The following is a 25,484-nucleotide window of genomic DNA, read 5'->3' as shown; positions in this document are numbered from 1 at the left end:
GTCTCTACTCTCTCTCTTCTTCTCTTCTTCTCTCTCTCTCTCTCTCTCTCTCTCTCTCTCTCTCTCTATATATATATATATATATATATAATTATATATAGTAAAAAAGTTCTTAGGTTGCACGATAGTCAGTTGTTATATTAAAAAAAAGAAGAATCCGACATTTAGTTTTACATGCACAAGCGCTTTCATCTTTATAGAATTTTCAGGTGATTATTTAGTGATTATATATAATTCATATATATATAAATATATAAATATATCTTTCTCTCTCACTTTCTCTCCCTCCCTCTCTCCTGTTTTTTTCATTCCCCTCTTCTTTCTGTCCCCAACTCATACCTCTCTCTCCTTCTCTCTGGCATTCTTTCTCCCCCTCTTCACTTCATCCCCCCTTTATTATCTTCCATTTTCCCATCGTCCTTTCTTGATACACTCCTCTTCCCTTCACTTCCTCCTTCTCTATCTTTTTCCCTTTCCTTGTGCCCTCTTTCGCTTGCTCACACTTCTCGAAAGCGAGCAACTCATAAGCTCGTATATAGCTCTGTCCCGGATGCAAACCCTATCTATAAGTTTTTCTTACTTATATATATTTATGTTTTATACAATTTCTATATTTATCGAAAACTATTTTCGGTGTCGCCATTCTTACAGGTGTGTGCAGTCCTCTGCGCATGTTAAATCAGTTCTGCTCCCTGAAACGCGATATGCCGTGGATGTGTCCCTGTGTGATCTCAACCAGCTGCCAACCCATCAACGCTCACGCGCACGAGGACGCCATATTTGGAAGCAGAGGCGCATACGGTCGCTGCATGTAACGCTTGTACAAAACTTGCTCTGAATTCAGTTCCAACGTAATTGCGTTAAAAAACATTTCAGTGCAGTAGTGTGGAAAAATAACACTGTTAAATGTTGGAGTGACGAAAAGACCAGGAATCGTCTAATAAGCCGCGGACCACAAAGATGAATTAGTTAATTAAATGCCAACTATATAATCAATTATTCGAATTTATATCAAAAGATCATAATTATATATATATATATATATATATATATATATAGTAGAGAGAGAGAGAGAGAGAGAGATTATACCTATAGATTGTATCTATGATTGTACCTATATAGATTATATCGCTACAAACCGCAAGCGATAAAGCGCACAGCGTTCCATGTGTATTGCTCCCCGTTATTTGTATTGCTATTGCTATGTAATTATGAGTATTAGGTCGGGTATGTCTGAATTTCGATTTCTTTATTAGATTCTATACGTTCCGCGATTCGACTATTCAGCTCATATCTACGTGCCTGCTTCCTATCTTGGTTGTGTAATGAATTTTTATCACACTGTGTTCTTTTAATGTGTAATTAGGTACTTAGAATCATATATAGCGCATTGGATAAGAAAAATACGAAAATTGCAAGAGATAAAACTCATTTAGATTTGATAACCGTGAGCTTCTGTAATCCTTTTACATTGGCAAGATCATGGAAGACTGGTATTCTTTGAATCCATGTTTTATGATCATAGGTCGTGGTGTTTGACCATTTGCGCAAGCAGTATTAAAAATAAACAATTGCATAGAGCAAGATTACCTAAATAAAGTGCAATAAGCATACACTCAGGGCTAAATTATGCGAAAATGCATTGATTTTTTTATTTTCATTCGTATTCGATGGCTAACACTACGTGCCACCTCTGCACATTTTTATGTTACTTCATCTATAGAACGATGCATGTGAACGAACAAATTTTCAAAGCGTTGTGAATGCCCGCGTACGTGTCTATAGTGTGCCGTAGCCATTTAAACACACATATACTGATGACGCCAGAGACATGATCAAACTAGCCTATTCATGGTAAAATCTTTCAGCATCAGGCTTTCCTACAGCCGTCCACTGTCAGTGCTAGTCAAAATTGCCGCGCGGTCGAAAGTAGCATTTACGCCCCGTTACATAGCCCGGGTACATTAGTGACCTCATGCAGTACGCAGCGTTCGCGCGTTTCTATTAAAAAATGCGAGGGTAACCGCGGAATTTCTCACAATTTCTCAAGGTGCTGAGAACATTTTACCAATTTAGTGGTTTCAGTTAGTCATGAATATATCGCAGTGAGTACTAACAGTAGATGCTTCGATCACTTACGTTCACCCATTCTGGACAGGCGGTCGATCACTGTAAAAAGTAGAAATGCGCTAATTTCTCCGTTTTGATTTCTGCCACACCAGCCGATGTGTAAATGGATATTTCTATATCGTTACAACAATAATTTTTATTTCACACTCGTTTTAATTGTAACACATTGCTGTAAAAAAGCGCGTCAGGGTTTGGTATTTTACTTGCACAAATTTTCAATCCATATTATCAATATAATCAAAATCTGTATTAAGCAGTTTTTATAATTTTAAAGGTAATATAAAACTTAAAGCGAAGATTTATCATATTAATTATTACTAACCGTTTTCATATATTTTCTCAACCGTTCTGATACTTACCGGTAGGTACTCCTTGACCCTTGCATAAAGCCAAATCTATATTATTAAGGCTAACATGTCATAGAACACTCGCACACCATTCTTTCTATACCAATATAGGCACCGATCTGCATTTCAAATGCGATTGTTTACATATATCATATCATTAAACCTAGAGCGCGTCACGTAACCGCGCCTGCTGTGTCCACGGCGGCAACCGTCCCTTCGGCATGGCATGGATTACTTCCCGTTACACGCGTATTTCGATTGCATAACTATGGCTTTTAGTCGCGTGTGGTTAAATTTCTATATTTTTGCACATATATATTGTTGTGATGTCATGGAAGGTTGACCTTCCCGTTATCGATCGTGCACCACGTACGGTCGTGATATTTTTACATTTTTGTATGCAGTGTTACATGTGTACAGTTGCATATATAAGGCCGCATTATCCGAATATAGTGCTGTTTACTGCTGTTCACTCATAAATATTTACTGTTCACGATATAAGATATAAGATATAATAGTTTATTTTATCACTTTCAATATCAGCAGATGCACGAATTTTTTTCACAAAATGTAAATAATTAACGTACAGTGAAGAGATGGCGAAAAGACCATACGGTCATCTAGTCAGCCAACCCATAGAGAAATTATTTAAGTATACAGGCATCTGTCATAAGAATAAGATGTATGATGAGAAATATTTGAACAAAATGTTTGTATGATAATAATATAAAGAAACAAAATTGAACATAATTGGCAATAGAACAAGCGACAGACATGAAGTTATGTACAAAATATATATGTTAGACACATATAAATGAAATACATGCAGTAATCAGTACAGTACTGACTGTACAGTAAACGAATATTTACATGGTAATAAAGAATATGCGGCATATGCGATTATGTTTTGTGTATGTTTCTTGCGTGTTATTGCTGCATAAAAATAATCTATTTATTAGCCATGATTAATGATTTCACTCTGAATTAATTATCATCGGAAGACATTTAGATGTTACACAAGAAGTGTTGAATCAGGAATAGATTTTAAATGTATATAGCTAGCTGTATATAGAGCTCATTAAGTATGCTTGCTATAATGTGGCTGTGACAGTGTGACACTGTGACAGTGACTCGAGATGGGCGTGGTTTGAATCTGAGGTTTGAATGACTCAACGTTAGGGCGTACGATGCAACAGCATACAGAAGGGAAAACAAGTGACAGCGTTCGCGTAATGGCGTCCGATTAATCACTAAACTTTGCGACCGATTGGAAAAACGGTAACTTTCATTTACCGTAAGTCGTTCATTATTTTTCTTAGTTTTAGCAAAGATAAATATGCATGTCACTGTATCTTGTGTAAGCCGTTGCCTTTTTGATGAATCGCTATTCATAGCTGCTGTTGCTTCCCGGCGTTTCGTAGAATTCCGAATTCTAGGATTTGTACTTGTAAGTTGTAACTTGTAGGCCTACGTAGGCCCTACGGTATGACAAAATTTCAATAACTTGACTAAGCCTAGGCTAGGAATAGGATTCTTGCTCCTAACTTTTAGCCAATCGACGACAGCGTTTGTATAATTGTTTTCGTTCAATTTTGCTAAACGATAAATTATCTTGGTCAAATGACACACCAGGTAAGCACCCAAATGGCAAATGACTACTAGTACTAGTACTAGTACTACTAGTACTACTACTAGTACTACTACTAGTACTAGTGCTCATAGGGTCTAGGTTCCCCAGGGTACTGCCGGAACGTACCCTGGGTACGGTCCGGTAATATACCGGAACGTACCCTGGTCACTATTTGATATGGTTAGGGTTAGGGTTGGGTTGGGGTTAGGGTTAGGGAGTAGGCGTAGTGTAACATGTCTTTTGCACGTGTCACATGGATTAGTGCGTGGAGCTAGACTGGTAGTTGTTTTAGCCATATAGTCTAGCTAGACAGAACGTCGCGCATATTGGGCGGCGGCATTGATGTTACAGGGAGTTGGATAAGCGGGTTCTAGGTTAGGCAGTTTCTAGGGTGATTGTTAAATGAGGGGAACGGTTGGAACTGGACAAAACGGGTGACATGTGTGCTCAAGATGTAGGGAGTTTTGGGCGAATATATAGGGAGAGATGTAATACTATAGGAGGGAGATTGGGGTTCTGGCCGCGGAGCTGAGCACACGCGCGTATGCGCGTGTGCGCGTTCTTTGTCTGTTTGTGCGATTGTTTGATGAGGTGGCTACACAGTTTATGAGTATTAAAGGTTGTACAGTTTAATTACCACAAGTTTGGATCTTCTTCATCATTTCTACATGAACTCGCATCCCTGTTTACAGTAGGCGACTCCCTAGACTCGTTAGTGGAGTAGGCGAGGTACGGTCCGGCATATTAGATAGTACCAGGGTACGTTTCGGTATACCGGACCGTACCCAGGTTACGTTCCGTCAGTACCCCGGGGGACATAGACCCTCTCAGCAGTACTAGTAGTAGTACTACTACCAGGAGTAAGATAATATAGCCTATAGCCGATAGGATTCTATATTATCTTACTCCTGCTACTGCTAATACTACTACTACTACTAGTACTTACCTTAGGTATCAGAAGTGATGCACAGATTTCATGTGTAATCACTCAACTGTAGTCCGAGAATTCCTGTGACCAATCGCCCCACAAACGACGATTTTGGTTCGGAATTTGGTGTGGGTTAAGGATCAGAGCAAACATTGCCTATGCAAAAACGGTGGAATTTCATCCCGATCGCCGAGTTTTAAATGGCCAAAGAGGATCGCTGAGTATTCATCGTCCCAAAACCACAATTAATAAGGGGCTATCAATCAAAGATCTGACGCATATATACGTCGACGAAATTACTGCCAGATACTTAACATGCTGCGAAGGCGAATTTATTACGAAAAACTAGCTGGTCTGGAAATTGTTATCCAGCCGACATTTGCTAAGGTAATTGTTTTTGCAAGGAGCCCGATCCAGTTTACGAAAAGAGCGAAAGCCAGGCGCTGCTCGTGCGTCATTGACCAGTAGCTAGGCGCCAATCTCATAAAACTAAATCACTTTATGTCACCCACAGACGCCCTAAAGATTCGCTACTGAATAAAAGTCTGTACACCTGTAAGCACAATTAATGAGACTGTATGTCGCTGCAGACGCGTTGTTGCACGCGAATATAGTGACTATGAGCGTCAGGTGATGCCGTTGAGCGAGCTGGTGAACATAGCGCGGCCATATTGGAGGCAGTTGGAGTGTGCGATGAAGAGAACGACAGAGAGTACATGTTGCTTGCGTCCGCGAAACGATTGCTGGGGTGACGGAGAGCTCGCCACGTTTGCGATTATTGTGTCAAAGTAAATGTGTGGCCGTATCAAGTGCGTTGAGACGCGCGCAACTCGCTGATGCCCGAACGAAGTGTCTGCACGAAGCGCGTAAGTATGAGACATCCGGTCGTGTGCGTGAGCTGCCGATGTGTGCGCGGCGCCACGTGTGCAGAAGAGGCGAAAGTCATGCGTGCGAACGCTTATCCAGTCTGTGATTACTAGCACATGTGTATGACGTATGCTCGAAAATCTGGTCTGTCACAGGGCTGTGTGGCCTTAGACTAATCGCTGAGTGATGCTGAGTGCACGCGAGTATGTGCAGGTATGAGTAGCTCGTAGTACGACGTGTGTAGCGTGAGCGCATATGCTGGACGGAGTCCAGTGTATGCTGTGAATATCGCAGTGTGTGACTGATGTGTCGCTGCACGGTCTGATGACCGGCCTAGTATGTGTATCGACGTGTCTGTCACTGAGCGCTGTGTGGGCTGAGTGTGTGTGCGTGAAGCGCCGTGATGTGTAGCGATCACTATCATCCGCGAGATAGAACCGGCTCGATGTAAGCGGGGTTCATAACTGGTCGTCGCGCGATGGTGGTTGTTGCGTGAATTGTGGTGAACGGACGTATGTACACGTCCCATCGGCGTGACGTCGATGTGTGCCCTCCCGGTGAAACGAGCTGTGCTGTAAGAAAAGACGTGTCTGCGTGACCGCGCGCATGTGTTATCGTGTGTGATGCGTGTGTGAGATGACCATGCGTTGCCGGTATGCCGATGTGCAGTCGCGACTCGTCGCGTCCTTCAATCCCTCCACTAAGCCGTTCGCTTCGACGTGCTGATGGTAGTGCGCGCCTAACGTTGTGTGTAGCACCGAGTGCTGATGTGGCGTGCAATTGACCATGAGTTTGTCTGTGTGAGGAGTAAAGGCTATGTGCAACTCAGCCGGTAGTTATGAGATATAAATATTGTAGCGAGCGAATGAATGAAAACTCTCCAATCTCAACAGCTTACGTCAGAGTAAAATATTAAAAATACTGAGCAGCACCATGAGATCGGTTTTGTATAATATTCACACAGTCCGGTAACTCATGAGATAACTGTTAGAGCCCAAGCGTACAATATACAAAAACTAAAATCGCACCAAACAGACTAAAATTATGCGCACGACGCGCATTAACGCCGCCGTTCTGCATACTCCGCAGCCAGAACCCCGAAATCTCCACCTCTAATAGTAATTCCATTTCTCGCACACCATCATACTAATGGCATCCGGGCCACGCACACGCACACACCAAAGACATTGCGGCTGCGGTGTATAAACAAAACCAATCACAAAACAAAAGCAAGACCACTCCACTGAATCATGCTGAATGAGAGCAGAAAAATTAAGAAAACACGAGTCACCACATGAGTTTTAGTCAGCGACTGTTCTATTTGCTGAATACACCGTTCCCCTGTTGTAATTGTGTGTGTTTGTGTTATTACGCGTATGCTACAGATATGCTCAACCCGTTAAAGAAACTGTATGCCTAACCTAGAACCGCTGTCAGCTGTGCGTGTTGTCTATTCCAAGCTCGTGTTGGCCCGTTGGTAATAGCTCGATTCATGCTGCCGAGCCCAAGACCACGCCCCGTTCATGCACGACTATGCGCGACGTTGCTCCTACTGACTATATGGGTCTAAAGTGTGATGACTAACTCGATGTGTGGACACATCGCATTGTGTGACGACATCCAAACTTACTTGAATCCAACAAGTGTGACACGAGTGTAGCAAACAGACACTGCCTCACAGCTGTCCACATGACTCAAAGAAAATAGTCTTCACAAAACTACTATAACAATGCATTTTGCTTTTTTTAAATTTGATTGATGTAATTGAGCGTTCTATAATCGAGGGCACACATATAGTATAAGTATAATATCACAAAATAATGAATAAACGAAGATATTATGTATAAATTTGAAATATATGAGCACATACTACCGTGGATATTCATCTTGCGCGCGAGCGGGAACATTAACACAATCGACACCCCAGTGTTTCGCTCGTAATTAACGTGAAAATTTGATAAGCGTTGACAATGCTGTCTTCGCGTATTCTTAAAGGGAGTAAATAATTATTGTACTCATTATGGACCTTAACCTAAGCGACTAACTTAAACATCCAAAATAATTTTCCGTTTACTGTAAATAACATCCCTCACTAAAGTGAGAGATAAAAATGTTAAACCGCATCCCTCAAATCAAAGACGCCACTCAAACCCGTCTGGAGACGGGTAATAGCTATTAAATAATGAAATATTAAGAAGAATAACACCTAGAGAGTCCGAAACGGCATTAAGAATGTCACGGGAATAAATCAAACTCGACTATTAGCGGCGGTATCAGCACTAATGGAAATCACTTCTCATTCACGACGAAAAAGACCTAAAGACTATCCCACTAATCGGCATACTAGCTGCACCCACTAAACATATTGCAGAGGTGTAATTTATTGAGGTCACACGCACAGTCCCAACTCTGGCTGTTTAATAATAAAATGATTGTAAATAAACAACCTCTCAATACAGCAATACACAATATATACACAATATAAAGCATATCGAAAGCATCTCGAGCATTCGTAAGATCAACAATTTCCCGGCGCAACCACTATCCGACATCATGCTTTTAAGGGCTAATTGAAAACCAGAAGGCCTAGTACAAACCTTACCTTACTAGCCCTTCGGCTAACTTGCATATTGTCCTTATTTCTACCCCCTGACTGTAAATATATGCTTCAGTCCTTGGTGTTGAAAAAGGCAGGCGAGTGAAAAATCACACACCTTGGCTGCCGCAGGTCACGAGGCAAACTAAGGGGGTTCGGGGAAAAAAAATTGAAATCTAGACTTCATGAAATGCCATTTCCAGTATTTTGGGATAAAAATTACTCTGCATTTGTACTCTTAATTTGGACATTTTTAGGTGATTTTTATTTCATCTAACAAAATATCAACTTCTTGAACATATTGATGGATAACTTGAATCACACATTAAGCATGTTTAGTCAAAAAGGAACAACACTCAATTTCAAAGCAGACTATTAAAACTTTAATAGTATTTGCAACATCATAATCATTCAGTCACTGTTGCATTTTTGGCAATTTGAGGTATTTCAGTTTCATTTCAAGAAAACATACATGTTTTGCAATAAAAACTTCACTAAAATCCTTAATCAGGCTTTTTAATTTCATTGTCAGCTGCATCTTCATCACCAGTCTCGATCTGCTGCTGTAGCAATTGAATACAGTAACAGTCATATTCATCATGTATGGCTCGCGTATGATAGGCCGGACGGTTGTTGTTTGGTTTTGGGTGGGTTCGGTGCAAAGCAGTCAACGCAGGCAGTAGGCTTGTGAGTTACGACGGTCGGAGGTGTGTATACGGTTCAGTGTGTAACGGAAGAATACCAGAGTCAACAAATACGTCAAGCTTTCGTCGGTGATAAAATAAATGATGAGCGGATGAATTGATGTTAAAGACTGCCGTTGGTATAGATAGCGTTACAACTGTCGTTATAAACAGTGAACCGACTTCCGGCAATGTCCGTGATATTTACAACCGTTTGCGTTTATCTTCGAGTTCATAAGTTGAATTAATGAAAAACAAAACACGAAGAGAGGTATGCGTTTTGATAATGCTTAGATGCGCATTTTTTCGCATTTCTCCTGATCAATCGAGGCGCGCGACGGCGCGCCTTAAAACACAAGGACTGATGCTTGCTCGCGTTGGTCAATATTATTTCAATTTAAAAATTTGTTGCTAACATTGTCCCTCCGACATGCATCGGCCATCCATCGTGCATCCAACTGCATTGTGGGAAACATGCCAAACATGCCATTGTGGAACATGGAACATCATGTTCAAATCATCATGTGTCATCATGTGCCAAACATCATGTGTCAAACATGGCCAACATGGAAACATGCCATTGTGGGAAAATATCCCACAATGCAGTTGGATGCACGATGGATGGCCGATGCATGTCGGAGGGACAATGTTAGCAACAAATTTTTAAATCGAAATACGACTAAGGTAAAAGAGTAGGACAAGTGTACTTACCAACGCGAGCAAGCATATATAAGTTATCCAGTTTTCGATATATGTGCGTCAGATCTTGATTGATAGCCCCAATTGTGAGTTTGGAGCGGATGAAACAGCGATCCTCGCGGGGATCGGAGAAATTCCACGTTTTGCATAGGCAAGTTGCTCTGACCTAACCCACACCAAATCCACCAAATATCGTCGGTGTGGCATTGGTCAGAGGAATCTCGACTACATCAACTGATGCACAGACTTCCGTATATCAAGGAATGATGCAAAAACCCTAGCCCCAGCCCTAACCCTAACCCTACAGGGAACAATTTCCAGCCAAAAATTTGCATAGCAAATGTGCTACAAAATAAATTTTGCATAGCAATTGGATAAATTTGTATAGCATTTTTTCAGACAATCACAGTGCAAATTTACACCGCACGTGCATGCTTGGTGTTTATCGTGTCGGCCTGTGACAGGCACAGCTAGCTTAGACACACTAGCGATTCTGTACGCTTGCCCGGCAGCGGTTTAAAAGCGTGCGAGCTTGGCACTCGCCCGCTCGCCAATGTCGAGTGAAAATAATATATCGGGCGAGTCAAAGCTAAAAACTGACTCGCCCGTGTTGGCGAGTAAAAATAATTGTCTAAAGCTTTAATCAAATGTTGGTTCCTTACGTTATATATATATCCAAACATTGATGAAATACAGTTCTAGCGATTGTGAAGGGGGCTATCCGATCCTCGACCCCGACATCCTCACTTTATATTATCAAAGGTCGCCGAAGAAAGCAGCCCCGCGAGAGCTGCAGCGCCAGCACAGCGTGGCTGTGTATACGTGCCTGGGGCGGCATATTGATTGATGTACGGGGAGGGGGGGGGAGTGCAAGATTGTTTAAAAGTCACGTTGGCCTTGTGTTAACAAGTCAATAAAATCGGCGTAACGTGGCATTTCATTGACGGGGCAAAGCAGCCGCGAGAATAAAGTAAATTGTAAACATGTAGTTTCCGTTTACATCTCGCATGGGCTGCATCGCACAACTGCGATTCCATAAAAAATATGCGTAGCAAATGCTGAAAATACATCGCGAATTGCGATGCGATACCGGGAAAATTATTCCCTGCCCTAACACACTTCGTGATACCTAAGCCAAGGTTATACTTTATGACTTAGGCTTAGGGTTTTTGCATCATTCCTTGATATACATGGAAAGTCTGTGCATCAGTTGATGATACACAGAAATCTGTGCAGCACTTTGTGATACCTAAGGTGCCTAAAGTGGATTTGCACCTGTTTGATTATACTGACCTTACTCAGTTACTGTGCTAAGACAAGCGTAAATTGTTTTTAATTTAATAAGAATATTACTAAATATTGTTTATTAGTTCCACGTAATTTATAGATATAGCCAGGGATGTTTGAATAAATATAACGATGTGAAAAGTAGAGAAGCATCGTTTTACATGATAAGTCGTAAGGTATTTTAAAACGATTATTTCTCAAATAAACCCAAAAATAAATTTGGACAAATTTATACTCACTTTTTCAGCGTAAATGTTGCTAATCCTTTTTAGAATAAAAAATTATTGGCTCAGGTAGAGAGCATGTCCAGTAATAAACATTATCCTATCCTATCACCGTCCTGGACATCATCTCTATCCTTGAACCAAATTATTTATGAGTTCCTACTGTTATAGGCTATAAAACAGCAGATGAACACCAAACGTCCTGCCGCTATCATGAGATTCGCGATAATGTAATGTTCAAATGGTCCCACAATGGAAGCGTACGTAGTTACACGTGACACAAATATTTATAGACTGGTACCTATATCAAAATGTACATAAAGGTAATTAACCTAGTGTAGAGACAGGGTTCCGGTCTCACGAGAGCAAAAATCAAGCACTAGGGCTGTTGACATATATGTAAACAAACTCATTTGAAATGCAGATGGGTGCACATATTGGTGGAAAGAAAGTTGTGATAGTATTCTATGACATGTTAGCCTTACTATATACATTTGGCATCATGCAAGAAATGTTAAATATCAGAACGATTGATAAAATATGAAAACGGTTGGTGAAAACATGAGAAATCATTGCTTTAACACCTTGGCTTTTATAATTGATTATCCCCGAGCAGCACAATTTTATGATCTAGTTTTAGGATAGATGGTATATTTGTAGTGATGTGCGCACTATACGTTTTAACTATATTTTTCATACATATTTGGAAGTGTCTAAACAACCGGATCCGGTTTCAGAGTCCTGAAAACTAAACAACCGGCTCTCTTCTCTGATTGGCTAATTTTGTCACTTATTTATTTTATTTAATATTATTTTTGGCTAATTTTATTTTATTTTAGAATCAGGGATAGGGTTAGGATTAGGGTTAGGGTTAGGGTATATATCCACTACTTTCAAGTAGGTCTGAGTGGCTCAGTGGTAGAGCTTTCGCTTCGTGATACTGATAGTAAGGACCGTGTTCGAACCCCATAAGACGTTTGTATTTTTCTCTGCTTTGTGTATTTCTTTGTATTTTATTTGTTTCTGCATTTATTTGTTCTGTAACTTTTGTTTATGTTCGGAATTAAATATATTTCTTTATGTTTTGCATTAAACATTGTCCTATTATATATTTGTCCTGTTATGTTCGGAAACTGACCAATCAGAGAAGAGAGCCGGTTGTTTAATTTTCAAGACTCCAAAACCGGGTCCGGTCGTTTAGACACTGCCTACATATTTTGCATGCAAATATGTTCCCTATTTCTGTTGCCAGTTGCATTTCAGTTTTGAGATGGGTAATTTGCTCAGGCTACTGACCCGAGAGGAACTGCCAAAGCCAGACATATTTGTCGATTTCGAAAGTGAGTACTCTGATGGATTGATAAAATTAATTTTCTTTTACAGGTAATTTGTCAGGTCTAAAAACCAATGTGATAAACTAAAATGCAGTTCATGCTTAATTATGTCCGATGAATTTTATTGTGTGCATCGTTCGTGTGATTTCAAGGTATCTAGACACCAATGTGACGAGAGAAAACCTGGCGGCATCGAGTCGCTACCGTTTTTGTGCCATTGTCGTGGTTATCATCGTGGCGATTGTTGTGGCGATTGTCATGGGGATTGTCATGGCAACCATCATGGTAATTGTCGTGGCAACCATCATGGTGACTGTCGTGGCGATCATCATGATGATTGTTGTGGCGATCGTCACGGTGACTGTCATGGTAATCATCACGGTGATTTTCGTGGCGATCATCATGGTGACTGTCGTGGCGATCGTCATGGTGGTTGTTATGGCGATCATCATGGTGATTGTTGTGGCGATCGTCACGGTGATTGTCGTGGCGATCGTCACGGTGATTGTCGTGGCGATCGTCACGGTGATTGTTATGGCGATCATCATGGTGACTGTCGTGGCGATCATCATGGTGATTGTTATGGCGATCATCATGGTGACTGTCGTGGCGATCATCATGGTGATTGTTATGGCGATCATCATGGTGACTGTCGTGGCGATCATCACGGTTACTCCCTAGACTCGTTAGTGGAGTAGGCGAGGTACGGTCCGGCATATTAGATAGTACCAGGGTACGTTCCGGTATACCGGACCGTACCCAGGTTACGTTCCGTCAGTACCCCGGGGGACATAGACCCTCTCAGCAGTACTAGTAGTAGTACTACTACCAGGAGTAAGATAATATAGCCTATAGCCGATAGGATCCTATATTATCTTACTCCTGCTACTACTAATACTACTACTAGTACTTACCTTAGGTATCAGGAAGTGATGCACAGATTTCTGTGTATCATCAACTGTAGTCCGAGATTCCTGTGACCAATGCCCACACCGACGATTTTGGTGGATTTGGTGTGGGTTAGGTCAGAGCAACTTGCCTATGCAAAACGTGGAATTTCTCCGATCCCGCCGAGGATCGCTGTTTCATCGCTCCAAACTCACAATTGGGGCTATCAATCAAGATCTGACGCATATATATCGAAAACTGGATAACTTAACAGGGGTCGAATTAGCCGCTAGCCCGGGACTAGTAATTGTTTGGAAGGGCTAGTTAAAGGCCAGGGTGGCTTGCCCGTCGGGCAAGCAAGTAAACAATTCCAGACCAGATTTCGTAATTCGTGAAATGAACGTGTGTGCGTGAGCGCGTGAGCGCGTGTGTGCGTGAGCGCGTGTGTGCGCGAGCGCGTGTGTGCGTGAGCGCATACATGTGTGCGTGTGTGCTACGTGTGTGCGTGAGCGCGTGTGTGTGATATGTGTGCGTATGTGCGTGAGCGCGTGTGTGCGACGTGTGTGCAGGAGCGCGTGTATGACACGTGTGTGCGTGAGCGCGTGTGTGCGTGAGCGCGATGTGCGTGAGCGCGTATGTGCGACGTGTGTGCGTGAGCGCATGTGTGTGACGTGTGTATGTGCGGCGTGTGTGCCTGAGCGCGTGTGCGTGTGTGTGCGGCGTGTGTGCGTGAGTGCGTATGTACGACGTGTGTGCGTGAGCGCATGTGTGCGGCGTGTGTGCGTGAGCGCGTGTGTGCGATGTGTGTGCGTGAGCGCGTGTGTACGACGTGTGTGCGTGAGCGCGTGTGTGCGATGTGTGTGCGTGAGCCCGTGTGTGCGACGTGTATGCGTGAGCGCGTGTGCGTGACGTGTGTGCGATGTGTGTGCGTGTGTGTGCGACGTGTGTGCGTGAGCGCGTGTGTGCGATGTGTGTGCGTGAGCGCGTGTGTGCGACGTGTGTGCGTGAGCGCGATGTGTGTGTGTGTGTGTGTGTGCGTGCGTGCGTGCGTGCGTGTGCGTGCGATCGCCCGTTCATGCGTTCCTTCGTGCGTGTGTGCGCGTGTGTGTGCCCGTGTGTGTGCGTGTGCATTGCATTTGTCCGTGTGAGAGTGCATGTGGCAACTCGCGTATGTATATTTGTACCGTATCAAATTATCTCCGGTGACCATATATATAATATACATCCATGGGTGGTTTTATTCTACGGTTTCATATATGACCGGACGAGTAGATGAGTGCACATATAGATAATAACGATAGGTAACGGTTTATAAATTATAAGCAACCGGTTTTTGGCGAGCGGGAACATTAACACAAGTGACCGGTTGCGGAAACGATTAGACTGGCATGCTGTCTTCGCGTACTAAGATTCATTCTCATGTAATTAGCACAATGTAGAATGTCGGGGACCCGTCTATAGTGCTGGTATCAACATGGAAACCTCCATCATCGAAGACCTGTTCCACTAATGGTCTACAGCTGGACCACTAATACAGTGTTATAGTCACACGCACAGTCACTCTGGCTGTTTTAATAATAAAATGATTGTAAATAAACAAACCTCTCAATACAGCAATACACAATATATACACAATATAAAGCATATCGAAAAGCATCTCGGAGCATTCGTAAGATCAACAATTTTCCCGCGCAACCACTATCGACATCATGCTTTTAAGGGCTAATTGAAAACCAGAAGGCCTAGTACAAACCTTACCTTACTAGCCCTTCGGGCTAACTTGCATATTGTCCTTATTTCTACCCCTGACTTAAATATATGCTTCAGTCCTTGTGTTTTGAAAAAGGCAGGCGAGTGAAAAATCACACACCTTGGCTTGCCGCAGGTCACGAGGCAAACTAGGGGGGTTCGGGGAAAAAAATTGAAATCTAGACTTCATGAAATGCCATTTCCAGTATTTTGGGATAAAAATTAGCTCTGCATTTGTACTCTTAATTTGGACATTTTTTAGGTGATTTTTATTTCATCTAACAAAATATCACTTCTTGAACATATTGATGGATAACTTGAATCACACATTTAGCATGTTTAGTCAAAAAGGAACAACACTCAATTTTTCAAAGCAGACTATTAAAACTTTAATAGTATTTGCAACATCATAATCATTCAGTCACTTGTTTGCATTTTTGGCAATTTGAGGTATTTCAGTTTCATTTCAAGAAAACATACATGTTTTGCAATAAAACTTCACTAAAATCCTTAATCAGGCTTTTTAATTTTCATTGTCAGCTGCATCTTCATCACCAGTCTCGATCTGCTGTAGCAATTGAATACAGTAACAGTCATATTCATCATGTATGGCTCGCGTATGATAGGCCGGACGGTTTTGGTTTTGGTTTTGGGTGGGTTTCGGGTGGCAAAGCAGTCAACGCAGGCAGTAGGCTTTGTGAGTTACGACGGCGAGAGTGTGTATAACGGTTCAGTGTGTAACGGAAGAATACCAAGAAGTAACAAACGTCAAGCTTTCGTCGGTGATAAATAAATGATATGAGCGGATGAATTGATGAAGAGCTGCCGTGTGAGTAAGCGTTACAACTGTCGTTATAAACATGTGAACGACTTCCGGCAATGTCCGTGATATTTACAAACCGTTTGCCGTTTATCTTCGAGTTCATAAGTTGAAATTAAATGAAAAACAAAACACGAAGAGAGGTATGCGTTTGATAATGCTTAGATGCGCATTTTTTCGCGATTTCTCCTGATCAATCGAGGCGCCGACGGCGCGCCCTTAAACACAAGAGCCTGATGTTGCTCGCGTTGGTCAATATTATTTCAATTTAAAAATTTGTTGGCTAACATTGTCCTCCGACATGCATCGGCCATCCATCGTGGCATCCAACTGCCATTGTGGGAAACATGCCAAACATGCCATTTGTGGAACATGGAACATCATGTTCAAATCATCATGTGTCATCATGTGCCAAACCATCATGTTCAAACTATGGCCAACATGGAAACATGCATTAGTGGAAAATATCCCACAAAGCAGTTGATGCACGATGGATGGCCGATGCATGTCGGAGGGACAATGTTAGCAACAAATTTTTAAATCGAAATACGACTAAGGTAAAAGAGTAGGAACAAGTGTACTTACCAACGCGAGCAAGCATATATAGTTATCCAGTTTCGAATATATGTGCGTCAGATCTTGATTGATAGCCCCAATTGTGAGTTTGGAGGCGTGAAAACAGCGATCCTCGGCGGGGATCGGAGAAATTCCACGTTTTGCATAGGCAAGTTGCTCTGACCTAACCCACACCAAATCCTACCAAAATCGTCGGTGTGGGCATTGGTCAGAGGAATCTCGACTACATCAACTGATGCACAGACTTCCGTATATCAAGGAATGATGCAAAAACCCTAGCCCCAGCCCTAACCCTAACCCTACAGGGAACAATTTCCAGCCAAAAATTTGCATAGCAAATGTGCTATACAAAATAAATTTTGCATAGCAATTGGATAAATTTGTATAGCATTTTTTTCAGACAATCACAGTGCAAATTTACACCGCAGTGCATGCTTGGCTGTTATCGTGTCGGCCTGTGACAGGCACAGCTAGCTTAGACACACTAGCGATTCTGTACGCCTGCCCGGCAGCGTTTTAAAACGCGTGCGAGCTTGGCACTCGCACCGCCGCCAATGTCGAGTGAAAATAATATATCGGGCGAGTCAAAAGCTAAAACTGACTCGCCGCGTGTTGGCGAGTAAAAATAATTGTCTAAAGCTTTAATCAAATGTTGGTTCCTTACGTTATATATTATATCCAAACATTGATGAAATACAGTTCTAGCGATTGTGAAGGGCGGCTATCCGACTCCTCGACCACGACATCCTCACTTTATTATCAAAGGTCGCCGAAGAAAGGGCAGCCCGCGAGAGCGTGCAGCGCCAGCACAGCGTGGCTGTGTATACGTGCCTGGCGGCATATTGATTGATGTACGGGGAGGGGGGGGGAGTGCAAGATTGTTTAAAGTCACGTTGGCCTTGGTGTAACAAGTCAATAAAATCGGCGTAACGCTGGCATTTCATGACGGGGCAAAGCAGCCCGAGAATAAAGTAAATTGTAAACATGTATGTTTCCGTTTACATCTCGCCATGGGCTGCATCGCACAACTGCGATTCATAAAAAATATGCGTAGCAAATGGCTGAAAATACATCGCGAATGCGATGCGATACGGGAAAATTATTCCCTGCCCTAACACACTTCGTGATACTAAGAGCCAGGTTAACTAGCAACTTTAATGACTTAGGCTTAGGGTTTTGCATCATTCCTGGATATACATGGAAAGTCTGTGCATACAGTTGTGATTGATAACACGAAATCTGTGCAGCACTTTGTGATACCTAAGGTGCCTAAAGTGGATTTGCACCTGTTTGATTATACTGACCTTACTCAGTGTTACTGTGCTAAGACAAGCGTAAATTGTTTTAATTTAAATAAAGAATATTTACTAAATATTGTTTATTAGCCTTTCCACGTAATTTATAGATATAGCCAGGGATGTTTGAATAAATATAACGATTGAAAAGTAGAGAAGCATCGTTTTACATGAATAAGTCGTAAGGTATTTTAAAACGATTATTCTCAAATAAACCCAAAAAATAAATTTGGACAAATTTATACTCATTTTCAGCGTAAATGTGCTAATCCTTTTAGAATAAAAAATTATTGGGCTCAAGGTAGAGAGCATTCCAGTAATAAACATTATCCTATCCTATCACCGTCCTGGACATCAAATTCTATCCTTGACCAAATTATTTATGAGTTCCTACCTGTTATAGGCTATAAAAACAGCAGATGAACACCAAAACGTCCTGCCCGCTATCATGAGATTCGGCGATAATGTAATGTTCAAAATGGTCCCACAATGGAAGCGTACGTAGTTAAGCACTTGACACAAATATTTATAGCTGGTACCTATATCAAAATGTACATAAAGGTAATTAACCTAGTGTAGAGACAGGGTTTCCGGTCTCACGAGAGCAAAATTCAAGCACTAGGCTGTTGACATATATGTAAACAAACTCATTTGAAATGCAGAATGGGGTGCACATATTGGTGAAAGAAGAATTGTGATAAGTATTCTATGACATGTTAAGCCTTACTATATACATTTGGCATCATGCGAAGGAAATGTTAAATATCAGAACGATTGATAAAATATGAAAACGGTTGGTGAAAAACATGAGAATCATTGCTTTAACACCTTGGCTTTTATAATTGATGTATCCCCGAGCAGCACAATTTGTATGATCTAGTTTAGGATAGATGGTATATTTGTAGTGATGTGCGCACTATAACGTTTTAACTATATTTTTCATACATATTTGGAAGTGTCTAAACAACCGGATCCGGTTTCAGAGTCCCTGAAAACTAAACAACCGGCTCTCTTCTCTGGATTGCTAATTTTGTCACTTATTTATTTTATTTAATATTATTTTTGGCTAATTTATTTTATTTTAGAATCAGGGATAGGGTTAGGATTAGGGTTAGGGTTAGGTATTATCCACTACTTTCAAGTAGGTCTGAGTGCTCAGTGGTAGAGCTTTCGCTTCGTGATACTGATAGTGAAGGACCGTGTTCGAACCCCATAAGACGTTTGTATTTTTCTCTGCTTTGTGATTTTTTGTATTTTATTTGTTTCTGCATTTATTTGTTCTGTAACTTTTGTTTATGTTCGGAATTAAATATATTTCTTTAATGTTTTGCATTAAACATTGTCCTATTATATATTTGTCCTGTTATGTTCGAAACTGACCAATCAGAGAAGAGAGCCGGTTGTTTTATTTTCAAGACTCCAAAACCGGGTCCGTCGTTTAAGACACTGCCTAACATATTTTGGCATGCAAATATGTTCCCTATTTCTGTTGCCAGTTGCATTTCAGTTTTGAAGTGGGTAATTTGCTCAGGCTACTGACCCGCAGAGGAACTGCCAAAGCCAGACATATTTGTCGATTTCGAAAGTGAGTACTCTGATGGATGATAAAATTAATTTTTCTTTTAGAGGTAATTTTGTCAGGTTCTAAAAACCAATGTGATAAACTAAAATGCAGTTCATGCTTAATTATGTCCGATGAATTTTATTGTGTGGCATCGTTCGTGTGATTTCAAGGTATCTAGACACCAATGTGACGAGAGAAAAACCTGGCGGCATTGAGTCGCTACGTTTTTGTGCCATTGTCGTGGTTATCATCGTGGCGCTTGTTGTGGCGATTGTCATGGTGATTGTCATGGCAACCATCATGGTGATTGTCGTGGCAACCATCATGGTGACTGTCGTGGCGAATCATCATGATGATTGTTGTGTGCCGATCGTCACGGTGACTGTCATGGTAATCATCAACGTGATTTTCGTGGGCGATCATCACGGTAACTGTCGTGGCGATCGTCATGGTGATTGTTATGGCGATCATCATGGTGACTGTCGTGGCGATCGTCATGGTGACTGTCGTGGCGATCGTCACGGTGATTGTCGTGGACGATCGTCACGGTGATTGCTTATGGCGATCAATCCATGGTGACTGTCGTGGCGATCATCATGGTGATTGTTATGGCGATCATCATGGTGACTGTCGTGGCGATCATCACGGTAACTGTCGTGGCGATGCGTCATGCGTGATGTGTTTATGGCGATGCATCATATGGTGATCCATGGTCGTGGGCGATCGTCATGGTGACTGTCGTGCGATCGTCACGGTGGATTGTCGTGGCGATCGTCACGGTGATTGTCGTGGCGATTGTCATGGTGACTGTCATGGCGATCGTCATGGTGACTGTCGTGGCGATCGTCATGGTGATTGTCGTGGCGATCCTCATGGTGACTGTCGTGGGTGGCGATCGTCACGGTGATTGTCGTGGCGATTGTCACGGTGATTGCCGGTGGCGATCATCGTGGTGATTGTCGTGCCGATCATCACGGTGACTGTCGTGGCGATCGTCATGGTGATTGTCGTGGCGATCCTCATGGTGACTGTCGTGGCGATCGTCACGGTGATTGTCGTGGCGATTGTCACGGTGATTGCCGTGGCGATCATCGTGGTGATTGTCGTGCCGATCATCACGGTGACTGTCGTGGCAACCATTACAGTGATTGCTGTGGCGATCATCATGGCCGTCGTTCTGAAGATTGTGGTGATTGTCGTCATGTGGTGCAACTTGCTCGGGTCTTCTGCAGATGCTGCGCCTACAGAGATTGAGCGAGAGACTTTCTACGTGGTGGACGCGGTACTGCGGCATGCTGACACAGTACTGCTAGACCTGCAGCAGTACAAGGGTGCCATCAATGAAATACGAGAGGTAACACAGCATCCATGCTAGTGGTGTGGGGGAGGAGAACATGGGAGAGGTAGTGCAGTGACTGTGCTAGTGGTGTGGGGGAGGAGAAACAATGGGAGAGGTAGTGCAGTGTCTGTGCTAGTGGTGTGGGGGAGGAGAACATGGGAGAGGTAGTGCAGTGACTGTGCTAGTGGTGTGGGGGAGGAGAACATGGGAGAGGTAGTGCAGTGACTGTGCTAGTGGTGTGGGGGAGGAGAACATGAGAGGTTGCACGGCTGTTTATGTTGCCAATGTGGTATCTACCATCTTCTCAGGAATATCTGAAGTGTAAATGTGTCGGCATTGAGGTTTAAGTAACTTTTCTGTAATGTATTTCATGCATGAGCATCGAACTATATTTTAAAATCAAGGCTGCCACTTTTAATCAAGCAGAGAAGTGTTGGTGTTCACCTCACAGAAGCGTACTGTATCACGCCAAAATAGCACCCGCGACATTGTTAAAAATCGTGTTTTTTACGTTGAATCGTGATCTCCACTGTACGCAATTGCGAGCGCTTGTCTGGAACAGTGATGCTACTAAAGGCTAACTGTTGCCGGCAGCACACAGTAGTTCGCTAGGGAGCTCAGTAGTTACTGTGTTTTGCGTTAACTTAGACGAGAGTTTTTCGCGTAGGGTAAGTCAGGTTAAACCGTTTAAACTCCCAGCATGAAAAAAGCGAACGCTATTGTTTCAGGCAATAGCGAAACCGACGGATGAAGGCCACCAGGACAGGGCATGGCAGAAAGTTCTTCCTCTCGTCTCGCGTCTAAAGAACTACTATGAGTTCTCTCTGAAGCTAGGTTTGTATCAACCCTCTCCCCTGCCTGCTGACGTCCCTCTTCATGGTAGCCCTCGAACTCTTCCCTCCCTCCTTCCAACTTCCTCGTCCTCTCTCTTCCCCTCATCTCCTCCATCTTTGGTGCTTTTATTTTAGATAAGTAAATCAGAGAATCATGATAATACGTGTTTTCCGAGTTAATTCGTTTTTGCCGACCATGTCTATTATATATGGTTGTGGCTGCATTGCTTCTAATCAATCATCTTCACATTGCTAATAATTGTATGCTGATATATAAGCTCATATAATGCAACTCGTAGTGTGGTACATCATCTAACCTCTTGGTATCGAGTATGAACTCCATAACAGGTATAACTGAAATCAAACGGAAGGCAAACTTATTTCTTAACCCGAACCCTATCTCTAATCATGATTCATAGCCATCATTCCTGACCCTAGCTGTAACCCTAACCTTTGTTCCTTCTCCAAGAGCACTTATAGCCTGGCGGCCCGCCAGACGATACCCCCCGCCAGGCTATCGTCGAGCCTCGCCATCCTAAAATGCACCCGCCACTTTAAATATCATAGCCCCCGGACCCCCCTAGCATGCAAACCGCCTTCGGCGATTTGCAACTAGGACCGTAAAGGCAGCACCCGCCATGCTATAAGGAAAAAGCTTGGAGAACCCTGTAACCCTAACTCTAATCTTTATTGCCGACCCTATCCGTAATGTGTATTATAGCCTTATCCCTGATGTGAACTCTTACCCTAATCTTAATTTCTGACCCTGACCCCAACCCTAACTTTTGTGGCTGACCCTAACCTTAACCAGAATTATAGCCCTAACTACACTTCCTATCCGTTGTTCTTTGCTGTTACCTTGCTGTAGTTCCAAGCATGTAGCTGCTGTTACAGACTTCACACTCTACGTGGCTCTTTCCCGTGAGCTAGCCACCTTGCATTTGCAGTGAGGTTCGAACCACGCTAGGTGGCACTGTGCACTCGATGACGACCGTATCTTGTATTCTCCGCTCACAGAGGTTGTTGTTCCGAGGCTACTATGGGATCTGTGCAGTGGGTCACTGACGCCACACGAACATCTTGAGCAGCAGCAGGCTCTAGCCAAACAGTTCGCCGAGATCATCCACTTCACACTGAAATTCGATGACCTAAAGGCACGTAGAGGGAAAACTTCACCCTTTTCTTCTTTTAGCATTTCCTTTTTGAATTAGAACCATTGCACGTGCTCTTTCTCTCTTTGTGGACGTCGTCCGCTTCACGCTGAAATTCGGTGACGTAAGGGCACGTAAGGGGAAAGTTCCCTGTATTTTAAGATGAGTTTATCATTAAAAATAAAGAACTATATTCATAGTTGCATTACTAGCAGTTCCTCAGTGTAATTAACCAGAAATTTCTTGGGGTGGAGGGGAAAGTGGGAGTCTTTTCACGAATTTAAGAAAAAACGTTTTCAACATGTATTATAGATTGCGATTTTTGTGTACATAGTCGTTGTCATTCGACGAATGGTGGTGTGGTGCTTGCAGGCACTTTGCTGACTCCTGTTTGTTTAAAGTGATTACGTCACCGTAATTAGGGAAAGTAAAAAAATTATGTCCACTTTTTCACAAAATGTAAGTAATTCTGTTCACTTTTTGTGGTTAAATTGCTGCATTATACTTCCTATTTTACTATATTGTTTGAAGTAAACATACACTCGTGACTCATACATAGCCCATAGCAAGCAATTCATGTCAGGATCATAATATCAAATCATCCAGGTTTTGTGGATTTTTCACTAGTTGAGAAACAAGTGAATCATCTATCTTATCATCTAAGAATTTGAGGATACATTTAGTCCTGTTAGTTCCTGTACTTACTTTTAATGTAAAAAAATGGCAACAAAATTTTTACAAATATACACCATAGAAAATTCGTGACGTAGTCAATTTAAGCCCATGCTTGATGTTACAGATGAGAAATCCTGCTGTGCAGAATGACTTCAGCTACTACCGACGTACCGTGAGCCGATCACGCATGACCAACATTGTAAGTGGCATCTCAGCAATCCAGGGGTCGAAATTAACACGGGGTCAAAACTTCCACGTTTTTTTGCCGTTTATCTTTCTGAATTGACTTAAACGGGAATCAGTGTGACTCTTTGAAAAGTCTGCCATACATTACCACGAATTGTAGAATATTGAATACGCTATTTCTCTCAGTGTTGGGGTACAGTAGATCATTTGGTATTTAATGTACAGCAAACGATAGTTTATGTCATTCCAGCAGGCATTTCGATAAATTTTGTGCGTCAACTCTATTATTAGTTCTAATGTTCAGACTGCAGACCCCTCTTTTGGTTACACACTCCCTCTCTCTAAATCAAAAGTTTACATGCGCCCGCTGTGGCATGTCCTCTGCAGTGGTTGGTAGCTTCAGAGATCGCCCCCATGCGAGGGTGAGCACCCGTTCTATTTACCGAGTAGCCCTCGCGTTCGCTTCCCGGCAGTCGTCTGTCCGCGCGGATGAGCGTCTAGCAGACGAGTCGCGCTCACGGCTCACATGTCGTCGGCCTCCCGTCGTGCGCGTGTTTGCTTCCCTCCTGTCGTTATCTATCAGACATCACAGGTTATCCACCGGCGCGCACTAGGCGAACGAGATGTACAGTAGTCACCGGGCAGGAGGGGGAGGGGAGGGAGGGCGGGCGAGGACGAGGAGGGGGGCAGGCGAGGGCGGGGAGGGGGAAGGCGGGCGGGCGGTTGAGGTGATGGAAGGCGGGCAGGGGAGGGGCGTGCGAGGGGGGGGGGGAGTAGTCATCGTTGCCACACGCCGCAGCAACGTAGACGAGCAGGCTCGCAGCGATTCAATTCCGGTGCAGCAGCGCGCGAGGGAGGCTGGTGCGAGCGCATCCACTGGGAATTGATAAGCGAAGGAATTTTGTGTTGCGACGAGTCGTGCGATTGCCCGCACGCGATAGCGAAACTCGGCGAATTGCTATTGATCCCCGAAGGATGTTCTCGAAATTATATTCGAGCAATCTGCAAGTGTTCGATCGTGGCTAGAGTAGGAAGAACGGGAGTGCAAGAGAGAGAGAGAAGCAGGATAAAGGAAAGGGAGAGGGCAGGGGGAGGATGAGTAAGAGGAGCAGAGAGGGAGGGAGGGGGGAAACTATGTCTCTATATCTTAGCTAGATCTATATGTCTAACTCTATTTTCTATGCTCCGTGTCTCAACTACGTTTCTGTCTCAATTCTACCATCTATGCTCTTATGTCTATATCTCATTTGTGACTATCATTGTCTCAACTCTACTCTCTATGCTCTATTTCTCATTTGCATCTCTATGTCTCAGCTCTGCTATCTACGTCTCTGTGTCTCAGCGATGTGTCTCAGCGACGTGTCTCTGTGTCTCAGCTCTAATATCTATGTCTCTGTGTCTCAGCTCTAACATCTACGTCTCTGTATCTCAGCGACGTGTCTCTGTGTCTCAGCTCTAATATCTACGTCTCTGTGTCTCAGCGACGTGTCTCTGTGTCTCAGCTCTAATATCTACGTCTCTGTATCTCAGCGACGTGTCTCTGTGTTCTCCTCCCCCACACCACTAGCACAGCACTGCACTACCTCTATTCACACTAGCACAGTCACGCACTACCTCTCCCATGTTCTCCTCCCCCACACCACTAGCACAGCACTGCACTACCTCTATTCACACTAGCACAGT

General features: G+C 43.0%; 1 protein-coding gene and 1 long non-coding RNA gene across 4 annotated transcripts in view; both read left to right on the top strand.

Annotated features, from left to right (window-relative positions):
- The window catches only part of LOC106811151, a 4,326-nt gene extending 954 nt beyond the window's left edge, over positions 1-3,372 (top strand). The window contains exon 3 of the long non-coding RNA XR_001394110.1: positions 652-3,372. This is a non-coding gene — a long non-coding RNA (uncharacterized LOC106811151). The remainder of the gene's footprint in view (positions 1-651) is intronic.
- A 300-nt stretch (positions 3,373-3,672) lies between these two features.
- The window catches only part of LOC106811149 (protein FAM49B-like), a 25,282-nt gene continuing 3,470 nt past the window's right edge, over positions 3,673-25,484 (top strand). The window contains exons 1-6 of one of the 3 annotated variants that reach the window (XM_014814688.1): positions 3,673-3,755; positions 12,644-12,731; positions 20,850-20,971; positions 21,685-21,790; positions 22,807-22,943; positions 23,740-23,814. In XM_014814688.1, coding sequence (XP_014670174.1) covers positions 12,662-12,731; positions 20,850-20,971; positions 21,685-21,790; positions 22,807-22,943; positions 23,740-23,814 — 510 coding nt within the window. In that variant the 5' untranslated portion in view covers positions 3,673-3,755; positions 12,644-12,661. Of the gene's footprint in view, positions 3,772-12,643; positions 12,732-20,849; positions 20,972-21,684; positions 21,791-22,806; positions 22,944-23,739; positions 23,815-25,484 lie in introns of all 3 variants that reach the window. The other 2 variants (XM_014814687.1, XM_014814689.1) reach the window with 2 other exon arrangements.

Source organism: Priapulus caudatus, unplaced genomic scaffold (genome assembly GCF_000485595.1).
Source record: "Priapulus caudatus unplaced genomic scaffold, Priapulus_caudatus-5.0.1 Scaffold509, whole genome shotgun sequence".
NCBI lineage: Eukaryota > Metazoa > Priapulida > Priapulimorpha > Priapulimorphida > Priapulidae > Priapulus > Priapulus caudatus.
The sequence above is the reverse complement of the archived record's forward strand: the minus strand, read 5'-3'. Positions and strand labels throughout refer to the sequence as shown.